Source organism: Papio anubis, chromosome 5, assembly GCF_008728515.1.
Source record: "Papio anubis isolate 15944 chromosome 5, Panubis1.0, whole genome shotgun sequence".
In the NCBI taxonomy this organism is placed as follows: Eukaryota; Metazoa; Chordata; class Mammalia; order Primates; family Cercopithecidae; genus Papio; species Papio anubis.
This window is the reverse complement of record NC_044980.1, coordinates 132,078,682-132,089,505: the sequence shown is the minus strand read 5'-3', so window position 1 is coordinate 132,089,505 and position 10,824 is coordinate 132,078,682. Positions and strand designations below refer to the sequence as shown.

The 10,824-nt window shown below is 59.5% G+C and overlaps 3 protein-coding genes across 4 annotated transcripts; all 3 read left to right on the top strand.

The window, feature by feature from the left end:
- The first annotated feature begins 539 nt into the window (after nucleotides 1-539).
- On the top strand, nucleotides 540-1,347 carry SPATA24 (spermatogenesis associated 24). Its single transcript, XM_031666828.1, has 2 exons — nucleotides 540-1,107; nucleotides 1,218-1,347. The coding sequence occupies exons 1-2, from the start codon at nucleotides 800-802 to the stop codon at nucleotides 1,345-1,347; spliced, it is 438 nt and encodes a 145-aa protein (XP_031522688.1). The 5' UTR covers nucleotides 540-799.
- An 864-nt stretch (nucleotides 1,348-2,211) lies between these two features.
- PROB1 (proline rich basic protein 1) lies at nucleotides 2,212-7,550 on the top strand. Its single transcript, XM_003900178.5, has one exon. It carries the CDS (start codon nucleotides 3,071-3,073, stop codon nucleotides 6,104-6,106), a length of 3,036 nt encoding a protein of 1,011 aa, XP_003900227.3. The 5' UTR covers nucleotides 2,212-3,070; the 3' UTR covers nucleotides 6,107-7,550.
- A 112-nt stretch (nucleotides 7,551-7,662) lies between these two features.
- Nucleotides 7,663-10,521, top strand: MZB1 (marginal zone B and B1 cell specific protein). Of its 2 annotated transcripts, none has more exons than XM_003900177.4 (4): nucleotides 7,663-8,452; nucleotides 9,508-9,632; nucleotides 9,959-10,069; nucleotides 10,169-10,521. In XM_003900177.4, exons 1-4 carry the CDS (start codon nucleotides 8,279-8,281, stop codon nucleotides 10,323-10,325), a joined length of 567 nt encoding a protein of 188 aa, XP_003900226.1. In that variant the 5' UTR covers nucleotides 7,663-8,278; the 3' UTR covers nucleotides 10,326-10,521. The 2 variants fall into 2 exon arrangements, with proteins under 2 accessions (XP_003900226.1, XP_009207470.1); XM_009209206.3 differs by having other exon boundaries at nucleotides 9,492-9,632.
- The last annotated feature ends 303 nt before the right edge of the window (nucleotides 10,522-10,824 follow it).

Below are 10,824 nucleotides of genomic sequence, written 5' to 3'. Positions count from 1 at the left end.
GATGGTCTCGATCTCCTGACCTCGTGATCCGCCCGTCTCGGCCTCCCAAAGTGCTGGGATTACAGGCGTGAGCCACCGCGCCCGGCGCAAATATACTTTTTTATACCTACTATGTGCCAGGTACTGTTTTAGGCATTAGGGATAAAGGTGTGAATAAAACAAAGATCCTTGTCCTAGTGGACCTTACATTCTAGTAGCAGAGAAGACAGATGAATAAAGTATATGGTATGTTAGGTAAAAGTGTTAAGAAAAATAAAGCAGGATGTCGGGCATGGTGGCTCACTCCTGTAATCCCAGCATTTTGGGAGGCCGAGGTGGGTGGATCACCTGAGGTCACGAGTTCGAGACCAGCCTGGCCAACATGGTGAAACCCCATCTCTACTAAAAATACAAAAATTAGCCAGGTGTGGTGGCAGGTGCCTGTAATCCCACCCAGCTATTCGGGAGGCTGAGGCAGGAGAATTGCTTGAACTCAGGAGGAGGAGGTTGCAGTGAGCCAAGATCATGCCACTGCACTCCAACCTGGCAACAGAGCAAGACTCAGTCTCAAAAAAAAAAAAAAAAAAAGAAAAGAAAAGAAAAAGAAAAAGAAAGCAGAAAGCAGGAAGAGGGAGTAGGAAGTACTGGGAGATGTAATTTTTAGATGAGGGAGAGTTTCTCCAAGGAGGCAACATCTGTAAAGACCTGCTGGAGTTGAGGGCAGGTGCCATTCATCTTCCAGCCTTTGGGCAGGACTGCCCACCTCTCTCCAAGGACCTTCTCCTGCCCTCATGTGGGTCCTCTGGTCCAGAATAGACTTATGAAGTCATTGACAACAATCCTCAAACACTGCACTCCCCCAAGACTGCATAATAAACTTATTCATACTAAGGTATTAGCAGTTCTTCATGGACAACTCCTGGGTGGGCAGCCAAGCTCTGAAAAGCCCCATGAGGGAATGCCTTATCTCAGGAAGGAGCCCTGGGATGGGAACCACCCCTCCTCCCTGCCTCTTTCCCCCACAGAGATTGAGTCTCACATTATAAAGCAAGAAGATATACTTAATGGCAAAGAGAATGAGATTAAAGAGTTGCAGCAAGTTATCAGCCAGCAGAAACAGATCTTCAGGTGAGGGGTCTGGGCCTGGCTGGGGGTGTTGATGACACTGGGGAGCCAGACCTCTGGCCCCTACATACCCTGGGCTGTCTATAGTCCACCACCAGCGGGCTCCATTGCAGGAATCACATGTCTGACTTCCGGATCCAGAAGCAGCAGGAGAGCTACATGGCCCAGGTGCTGGACCAGAAGCATAAGAAAGCCTCAGGGACGCGTCAGGCCCATAGCCACCAGCATCCCAGGGAAAAATAAAATGGCCGCCGCTTTCCTGTTCTCTGGCTGTAATCCCCAGCCTCTGCCTTCTCTGCTCTGGGAGTCCCCAGCCTCTAGGCCCTGCTACTTCCCTCCCTTTTGGGTAGTGGTAGCGGTCCACAGGGTGGGGGCTTGTAGCCTACGGGAGGAGCTGGGTCTTTGTTGTCTGGTAGGCACCACCGCTTCCTTTGGGTATTTAATCCCTTCCTATATAAACAGCCCTGGTTACCCAGTAACATCCCACCCCACTCCCAGTGTCCTGGTAAATTTAACTCTCCCAACTTGACTACAGGGCTGGAAGCCCTGACCAGAAACTTCAGAGACAGTGGGTTCCAGAACCACAAGGAATTTGGGAAGCCAGTTTCTATCACATGACAATAATGTTATACCTGCAAATTGCATTTGCACTTGCTGACCCTCCCCCAAACAAATAGGAGCTTCACAAATGGGAGGAAGAGAAAAGACAATGCTGTGTGTGGTTTTAAGGTGGAGAAACAATCTGGGAAGGGACCTGGACTTGCGCAAGTTGCACAGGTAGGGCTGGATGGGATGGTCTAGCAACATTCTTTCAGAAGCCATCACTGAGTGTCCCCTAGATGATCATGGGGACACACCCAGGCAGAGGACCCACTTCAGGGGTCAGGTTAGCCCAGTGTAGCCTGTCCTGGGTCAGTTTGAGGCCAAGTACACAGGAGGGGTCAGTGCTCTTGCTCCAGGGCCAGCTGGGGCCTGAGTCATAGCAGGACCTTGAAGCCAGAAGTTTAAGGGCAAGTGGTGCCCACAGTTGTAAGACAATGACAGGTGGTGGCTGCCTCCCCACCAGTGCCTGTCCCCAGGGCAGGTCCTAAGGCTGTGGGGGCTGAAATTAGGGCCTTGTGAGTGCCTGGGGGAGCACAGGGCTGTTCTGGTTTCAGGGGCCTTTGGAGCTGGGACCACAAGCTACTTCGAAGCTTCCCATGGGACCCCACATCGGTATCCAGGGCCTGTTCTAGGTGCTGAGGCAGATTGTGAAAGCTAGAGCTGTCCACTCCAGCCCCTTCCGATAGGTCCCACTGAGGGCAATGGGTCCAGCCAGGGTAGTACCTTCCTGAGGCCCTGAGGAGTCAGGGAGGCCTCTATTGGTCGGTACTCCTTACTCTACTGAAGGTTGGGGATCGGGGAGAGTGTAACTGGGACCAAGGAAGGTGGTGTGTGCACCCTTAGGAGCTCTAGCTGAGGCCAGCAATGGCAATGGGGGTCCCCTGCAGTGATGTTAAGACACCCGGGGCTGAGGGGAAGATGAAATTGCTGACTCTACCAGAGTCTCCTGGTCTGAAGGTCTGGCTCACAGCCTGAACCGCACACAGCAGTGCCTGACTTCAGGCAGATCCCTGCTGGGCTTCAGTTTCCTCACCTGTGATGGGTGCAGCTGGGCCTAACTCCTGGCTCCAAGGCTTCAAAAGTTGGGCCTGCCATTACCTCACCTGCCTGTCCGCCAAAACTTGGAGCCCACCCCAGGTACTCCGGCTTGTGCCTGAGAAGGGGGTTAGTTGGGCATGGGGGCTGGACAAGGAAGGGTGCAGGGCCCAGGTCTTTTCTGCTGCAGGCGCCGCTGGCTCAGGAGTGGACGCGGCCGCTTTAAGGCGCGGTGACCCCACGGCATCCTCGGGCGGGGCGGGGACAGTGCCGGCGCCACCAGCGGAGGCGAATGCGAGGGAGATAGTGCGCGGCGTCCGGCCCCACCATGCTGACAGCGCTCGCCCCGCCAGCCTTGCCTGGGATCCCGAGACAGCTGCCCACGGCCCCCGCGCGGCGCCAGGACTCCTCCGGTTCGTCAGGCTCTTACTACACGGCTCCGGGTTCTCCGGAGCCCCCGGACGTTGGGCCGGACGCGGAAGGCCCAGCGAATTGGCCCTGGGTGGCCCCTGGGCGGGGGGCGGGTGCCCAGCCTCGCCTGTCCGTCAGCGCCCAGAATAGCCGCCAGCGGCACGGGCCCGGCTCGGGTTTCTCGCGAGGCCCGGGCTCCGGCCCACGGCCACCCCAGCCCCAGCTGCGCACGCTGCCGTCGGGGGAGATGGAAGTCATCTTCGGCGTCGGGCCCTTGTTCGGCTGCTCCGGCGCAGAGGATCGCGAGGCACAAGAGCTCACGGAGCTGGCCTTCATTAGCCCTTTGCCGCCGGGGCCAGCGTCTCCCACTCCTGTCCCACGTCAGTCCCAGGCCCCAGATGGTGGCTCCCGCTGGGCCACCTACCTAGAGCTGCGGCCCCGTGGGCCAACTCCTGCAGCCCCAGCGCAGTTCGAGTGTGTGGAAGTGGCTCTGGAGGAGCGCGCCGCACCCGCCAGGCCCCGGACGGTGCCCAAGCGTCAGATCGAGCTGCGCCCCCGGCCCCAGAGTCCCCCGCGGGCGGCCGGCGCGCCGCGCCCCCGGCTGCTCCTGCGCACCGGCTCCCTGGATGAGTCGCTGGGCCGCCTGCAGGCCGCCGCGGACTTCGTGCAGACGGCGCTGGCCAGAAAACTGAGCCCCGAGGCCCTGGCCGCTAGCAGCGCCACCTTCAGGCCCACGGGGCTGTCGGAACCTGCGACCCGGGAAACGTCCCGCAGCACCCGCGTGGTCCTGGAGAAGACTAAGTCTCGGCCACTTCGCGTACAAGATAATTCGGCCCCCGCCAAAGCCCCGAGGCCGTGGCCCAGCCTCCGCGAGCGCGCGATTCGGCGCGACAAGCCTGCGCCCGGAACGGAGCCGCTGGGTCCTGTTAGCTCCAGCATCTTCCTTCAGTCAGAGGAGAAGATCCAGGAGGCGCGGAAGACTCGATTCCCGCAAGAGGCGCCGCATCGAACTGTCCAGAGGGCACGGAGTCCGCCTTTTGAGTGTAGGGTCCCCTCGGAGGTTCCGAGTAGGGCTGTGAGGCCAAGAAGCCCGTCCCCGCCGTGGCAGGCTCCAAACGGGGCTGTACGGGGTCCTCGCTGCCCGTCGCCCCAGAACTTGTCCCCGTGGGATCGGACTAGTCGGAGGGTGAGTAGCCCATCGTTCCCTGAAGCCTCCTCCGCGTGGGAGAATCAGAATCTGGCCGTCGAGGAAACTGTCAGCAGGAGAAGCCCTTCCCCTCCGATCCGTTCTCAGTGGAATCAGTGTGTTGCTGGGGAAAGGAGCCCGTCCTTCGAAGCCCCTTCCCAGTGGGAGATTCCACATTCGGCAGTCGGGGATACGGTGGAGCCAGGTAGCAGCCCGTCCCCGCTGGCCTTCTTCCCGTGGGAGGCTCCAGATCGTCCTATTGGAACTTGGGGCGCATCTGCCCAAGAGACGTGGGACCCCATGGGGCCAGGCGCATCGATAGCATTTACTCAGGAAGCTCAGAATGGGTTAACTCAGGAGGAAATGGCACCGCCTACACCGTCCCCACCCGGGACTCCAGAACCAGCAGAGATGCAGAGTCCATCCACGCGGGAGATTCCGGATCTTGCCTTTGGAGGGAGTCAGCCGTCCCCAGAGGTGGCAGCACCCGACAGCCACCTTGTGGGCACCCTGGACGCCGATAAGTGCCCGGAAGTCTTGGGTTCTGGAGCGGCGGCTTCAGGACGTCCGCGCGTGGCCATTCCGCGGCCTCGAGACGTGCGCAAGTTGGTGAAGACCACGTACGCGCCAGGCTTCCCGGCAGGAGCCCCAGGCTCAAGGCTGCCTGCGCCTCCTGCCGACCCCTGCGGGGAGGAGGGCGGCGAATCCAAGACGCAAGAGCCGCCGGCACTGGGGCCCCCGGTCCCGGCTCACTACACTTCCGTTTTCATCAAGGATTTTCTACCGGTCGTGCCGCACCCCTACGAGCCTCCAGAACCGTCCTTCGACACGGTCCCCCAGGACGCCTCACAGCCCAACGGGGTCATGCGGCGGAGGGCAGAGAACAGCACGGCGAAGCCCTTCAAGCGCACAGAGATCCGCCTGCCTGGGGTCCTGGCCTTGGGTCGCCGGCCCGAGGTAACCTCGGGAGTGCGAGCGCGCGGCCCTGGAGGAAAGAACAGGGATGCAGAGGCCCAGCGCCTTGTCCCCGACGGCAAGGGTCGGACCAGCCCTCTAGGCGGCGCCCGCAGCTCATCCCAGCGATCCCCCGTAGGGCCAGCAGGGGTCCGATCGCCCCGCCCCAGCTCCCCTCAGGTGCACGCCAGCCCGAGCCCTGGGATAGCACCCAAACCGAAGACACCTCCTATGGCCCCCGAGCCCGCGGCTGCCGTCCAGGCGCCACTCCCGCGGGAGCCCCTGGCGTCGGCGGGCAGGACGGCCCCAGCTCAGCCCCGTGCTGCCTCGGCGCCTCCCACAGACCGGTCCCCGCAAAGCCCCTCCCAGGGAGTGCGCAAGCCGCCCGGGGCCGCGCCCCGGGGGAAGGTCTTGGTGGACCCGGAGAGCGGCCGCTACTACTTCGTGGAGGCGCCGCGTCAGCCTCGGCTGCGGGTGCTCTTCGACCCCGAGAGTGGGCAGTACGTGGAGGTGCTGCTGCCGCCCTCGTCCCCTGGGCCGCCCCACCGCGTCTACACCCCTCTGGCCCTGGGCCTCGGCCTCTACCCGCCTGCCTATGGGCCTATACCCAGCCTCTCCCTGCCACCGTCCCCAGGCCCGCAGGCTCTCGGCAACCCCCAGCTACCCTGGGTCTCTGAGGCAGGGCCCCTGGACGGGACCTACTACCTGCCAGTGAGCGGAACCCCCAGCCCTGCACCTCCTCTGCTCTTCTGTGCGCCGCCCTCCAGCTCAGTTCCCACCCAGCCCGGCAAGGGTTCCTTGTTCCCACTGTGAGGCCCCGGGCAGATCCCCATGGAGTTGGAGCCCTTGGATGGCCTGGGAGGTTCTGGCATCCAAGCCCCTACCCTCCTCTCTTTCCGCTGCCTCTGTCTTTAACCCATCCCAGCTAGTCATCGGACAGGAAGTGATCTTCAGAGAATGAATCTGAGCCCCGAGGCTGGCGGAGCTGGAGTCACCCAGGAAGTGGCTGCCTACTTCCTCTCCCAAGGAAATTATGTGTCCCTTTCCCAGGCATTCGCAGGGCATGGTGTGGTGTGGTGTGTGGGTGTGTGTATATGTGTATATGTGGGCAAGCAAATAGGGAAAGTGAGGCATCCCTGGGCTTGTCCCCAGGAGCCCATCAGAGGAGGTGCTGGGGCTGCCCTGTGGCAGCAGGAACGGGAGCAGCAGGAGACAGGGCAGAGAACTGTCTGCCTTTCCTGATAGCAGGCCCAGGTGAGGTGAGGCTGGCTAGTGCCCCTGGTGAGGTGGCAGGAAGGACTGGCTGTCAAGTCTGCTCTTAGGAAGAGGAGCTGAGCTTTGGCCTTGGAGGCTACTGGGGGGAAAGTGGCCAGTACAGCCCTAGGCCAGGCTGGCTCTGAGAAAGGGAGCTAAGGCAGGGGGACAGCAGGTGGAAGCAAAGCAAGGAATACAGGGAGGGCCTGGGTCAGGGGTGAGCCTGGAACTTGGGGTGGGAAGATGGGGAGCCTGGCCCTCAGAGCTGAGCTGACTCATTTTTGGGCCAGGGGTGGGGCTTCTGTCCCCAACCCCCTACATCGGGAGTAGGTGAAATGGTCATCAGGAAGGTCTGAGAAGAGGGAGGGTTGGGCTCTTGTCCCACAGCAGTCTCTTGACCCCTCTGTGTGGTTAGAAGGTGGGTTAGGGCTGGCAGTAGAAGCGATACCCCTGGTGGAGTAGCCAGAGGGACCTGCAGCTCTTGGCAGATTCTACTCCCCAGTAACAGATGTGGCAACAAGGCCCAGAGAGGGGCTGGCCCTACAGACCAGTCACAGCAAGGGACAGGGCCCAGAGCCTGCACTTCAGTTGCCCTGAGATTCCAGGAGACTCTGAGGGAGATGAGGGGGGTCTGCATGAGGTGGGAGGTGGTGTGCGTGGGGGTCTGTGTATAGTTCTGAACCAGAAATGGCTGGCCCTTGCCAGCCTGGTGTGTGATGTGATGAGTTTGCGAAGGACAGTTTCCATGAGAAGCAGTGGCAAGGATGGGGATGGATGCCTTCATTGTTCCAGGCCTGTCAGGGGGCCCAGGTCCCTAGCAGTCCCTGCCCTCTGCCCTGGACTGGAAATTGATTAGGAGAGCTATGAGTCAGAACAACTGGCCATTTTCTGGCTGGAGACACCAGCTCTGATGGCATGGAGGCCCTGGGACCACCCCAGGTGCCTTTACCTCATCCTGGTGTGTAATAAATCACTGACCATGGAGCCATGATGGCTGAAATAACTGGTGTGAGGTGCCTGATTTCCTGCCATGGCCTCTCAACACCCTCCACAATGTCCCTCCATGCCTGGATATGGCCTGGGTGGAGGGGACCTCAGGGCTAGGGAAGGAGACCATGTGTGTCTTAGAAACACTGTAGCATCCCTGTCTCCCTGAATTTGCCTCACAGGAGGCTGGCAGCCACACCTCATTCCTTCTGGTGGTTGAGTGGCCAGGGGGCCTTGGGTCAATCAGGCTTGGTTTTCTCAGCATGGCCCCTCTAGCTATGTGGCCTTGGATTTGTCACCTCTCTCTGAGCCTTTGTGTCGGAAAAGGCAGAATAAACATGACAGTCTTATTTCTCAGAAAGGTCAATGAAAAAAGATGACGGTAGCCAACCAACTGTTCCCACAAGGTACTCAGCAGAGTGCCTACCACTTAGCCAGATCACAGGATGTGGGAGGTATGGGCCCCTATGTGTTCCTGCCCAGGCCCAGCCCCTTTCCTTGCCTCATTGCTCCCTATCTGTGAAATGGAGCTGAGATGGCTGGAGCCAGGGTCCAGCTAGAGGACATGCCCACGTGGCATCTTCAGGGCCCTGGAGGAGGGAGTGGGAGGAGGATGGGAGGGGTGAGGTGTCAGTTCCCCATTGGTCTAGGCCAGCTGTTCTGTGGCAGTCCCCACACCACACAAGCACACACACATCTGCACCTCAGCCACATCCTACACTTGCTGAACTGGCTCCTGGGGCCATGAGGCTGTCACTGCCACTGCTGCTGCTGCTGGGAGCCTGGGCCATCCCAGGGGGCCTCGGGGACAGGGCCCCACTCACAGCCACAGCCCCACAACTGGACGATGAGGAGATGTACTCAGCCCACATGCCCGCTCACCTGCGTTGTGATGCCTGCAGAGCTGTGGCTTACCAGGTGAGTCCTTCACTCACACCCCTTCTCAAGCCAGACCCCTCCATCCACCTTACATTCTACCACCAGCCTTTGATCCCCAATCCCTACCGCTGGGCATCAAGCCACAGATGCAGTCTTTAATTATATTCCATGCCTCAGTTTACCCATCTGCCTGCCCAACAGAGAGCAGACAATCTGGGAGGCCTCTATCGTATCTTGAGACCCCAGGGAATCACTCACTTGTCCTTAGGCTTCTCCCTTTCCAGGCCCATCCTTGGTTCTGGACTCCCTCCCCAAACCTGACGGGGCGACTTTGGCTATGTGTACATGGTGCACGTGCACACGTGTGAGCACCTGCACGTGAGTATGCGTGTGTCTGGGTTCACACACACATCTGCTGAGCATGCCTGCGCACCAGTGTCTCTGTGAGGTGGGGGCCTGGGAGTACTTGTGCTGTTAGTTTTTCTTACCTTGTTCTTGTGGTTTAAAATGGCATATGCCGGCCGGGTGCAGTGGGTCGTGCCTATAATCCCAGCACTTTGGGAGGCTGAGTGGGGCCGATCGCCTGAGCTCAGGGGTTTGAGACCAGCCTGGCCAACATGGTGAAACCCTGTCTCTACCGAAAATACAAAAAATTAGCTGGGTGTGGTGGCGCCCCTGTAGTCCTAGCTACCTGGAGGCTGAGGGAGGAGAGTTGATTGAACCTGAGAGGCGGAGGCTGCAATGAGCTGAGATCACATCCCCGCACTCCAGCCTGGGCGACGGAGGGTGTGAGACTCTAAATAAATAAATAAAAATAAAATGGCACGTGCCACTGGGCAGGTGTGCCCTGGAGGAGGGACCCCAGTGCCCAGGCCTCACCTACCACTTTAGCATTTCTTTCCCATCCCCCACTCCCATTCCAGGGAGCTTTGGGGGCTGGGGGAGGGGCCGTGCAGCAGCCTTACAGGTGCTTCCTGCTCAAACAGCTCTCTTGCCGCCTTATTCTCCCCAGAGACTCTGCTCCTATCCGCCCCACCTCCCCCTAACTGAGCAGCAGTCCTGGGGCCCTGCCTCCCAGTCCCTCCTTGTTCCAGATGTGGCAAAATCTGGCAAAAGCAGAGACCAAACTTCATACCCCAAACTCTGGGGGGCGGCGGGAGCTGAGCGAGTCGGTCTACACGGATGTCCTGGACCGGAGCTGCTCCCGGAACTGGCAGGAGTGAGTTGAAAATCCTGCCCCCACCTCCCTCCTCCAAGGGCAGGCCTGGTGAGTGGAGATTCCCACTCACCTGCTCACACGACACACACTCCACTAGGACCCTGGTCCAAGGAAGGGGCTGGCTGGGATGAAGTCTGGGCTCTGGAGCTGAGAGCAAGTGGGAGAGCAGATGGCCAGCAGACAAGGTCACCTTGTGACCTTGGGCCAAGGGCTTTCCGTCTCTGAATTCCGCAAACACCCAGCATGTCCAGCTTGGTGTGGAGAAGGGTCTCTCCCTGGCTGGGCTCCTGCCAAAGCTGTACTCCTCTCCTCTCCACTGCCACCAGCTATGGAGTTCGAGAAGTGGACCAAGTGAAACGTCTCACAGGCCCAGGACTTAGCAAGGGGCCAGAGCCAAGCATCAGCGTGATGGTCACAGGAGGCCCCTGGCCTACCAGGTGATGCCCGGGGCTTGGGGATAGAATGAAGCTCCTGGAGCCTTGGTTTGCCCCACTGTGGGCTGGGCAGCATCTGAGGCTCCCACTGGGCTCCCCTAGGCTCTCCAGGACATGTTTGCACTACCTGGGGGAGTTTGGAGAAGACCAGATCTATGAAGCCCACCAACAAGGCCAAGGGGCTCTGGAGTCATTGCTGTGTGGGGGACCACAGGGGGCCTGCTCAGAGAAGGTGTCAGCCACAAGAGAAGAGCTCTAGTCCTGGACTCTACCCTCCTCTGAAAGAAGCTGGGGCTTGCTCTGAGGGTCTCCACTCCCATCTGCAGGCAGCCAGGAGGGCAGGAAGACCTTGCTCTGTGCTGCCATCCTGCCTCCTTCCTCCAGCCTCAGGGCCCTGGGGCCTGGGTGGGAGCCAAGGCCTTCTCCTCTGGACTCAATAAAACCCAGTAACCTCACTTCTTTTCTTTGCAAAAGGTGCTTGGGGGGCTGGGAGTGCAGACATTGGTGTTTCTTCTGATGTCCCTTCTAAGGAAAAAAAAAAAAAACAACTCTCAAAATCAATTTTTTTTTTTTTTTGAGACAGTCTCTGTCACCCAGGCTGGAGTGCAGTAATCTTGGCTCAATGCAACCTCCACCTCCCAGGTTCAAGAGATTCTCCCACCTCAGCCTCCTGAGTGGCTGGGATTACAGGCACCCGCCATCATGCCTGTCTAATTTTTGTATTTTTAGTAGAGACAGGATTTCACCATGTTGGCCAG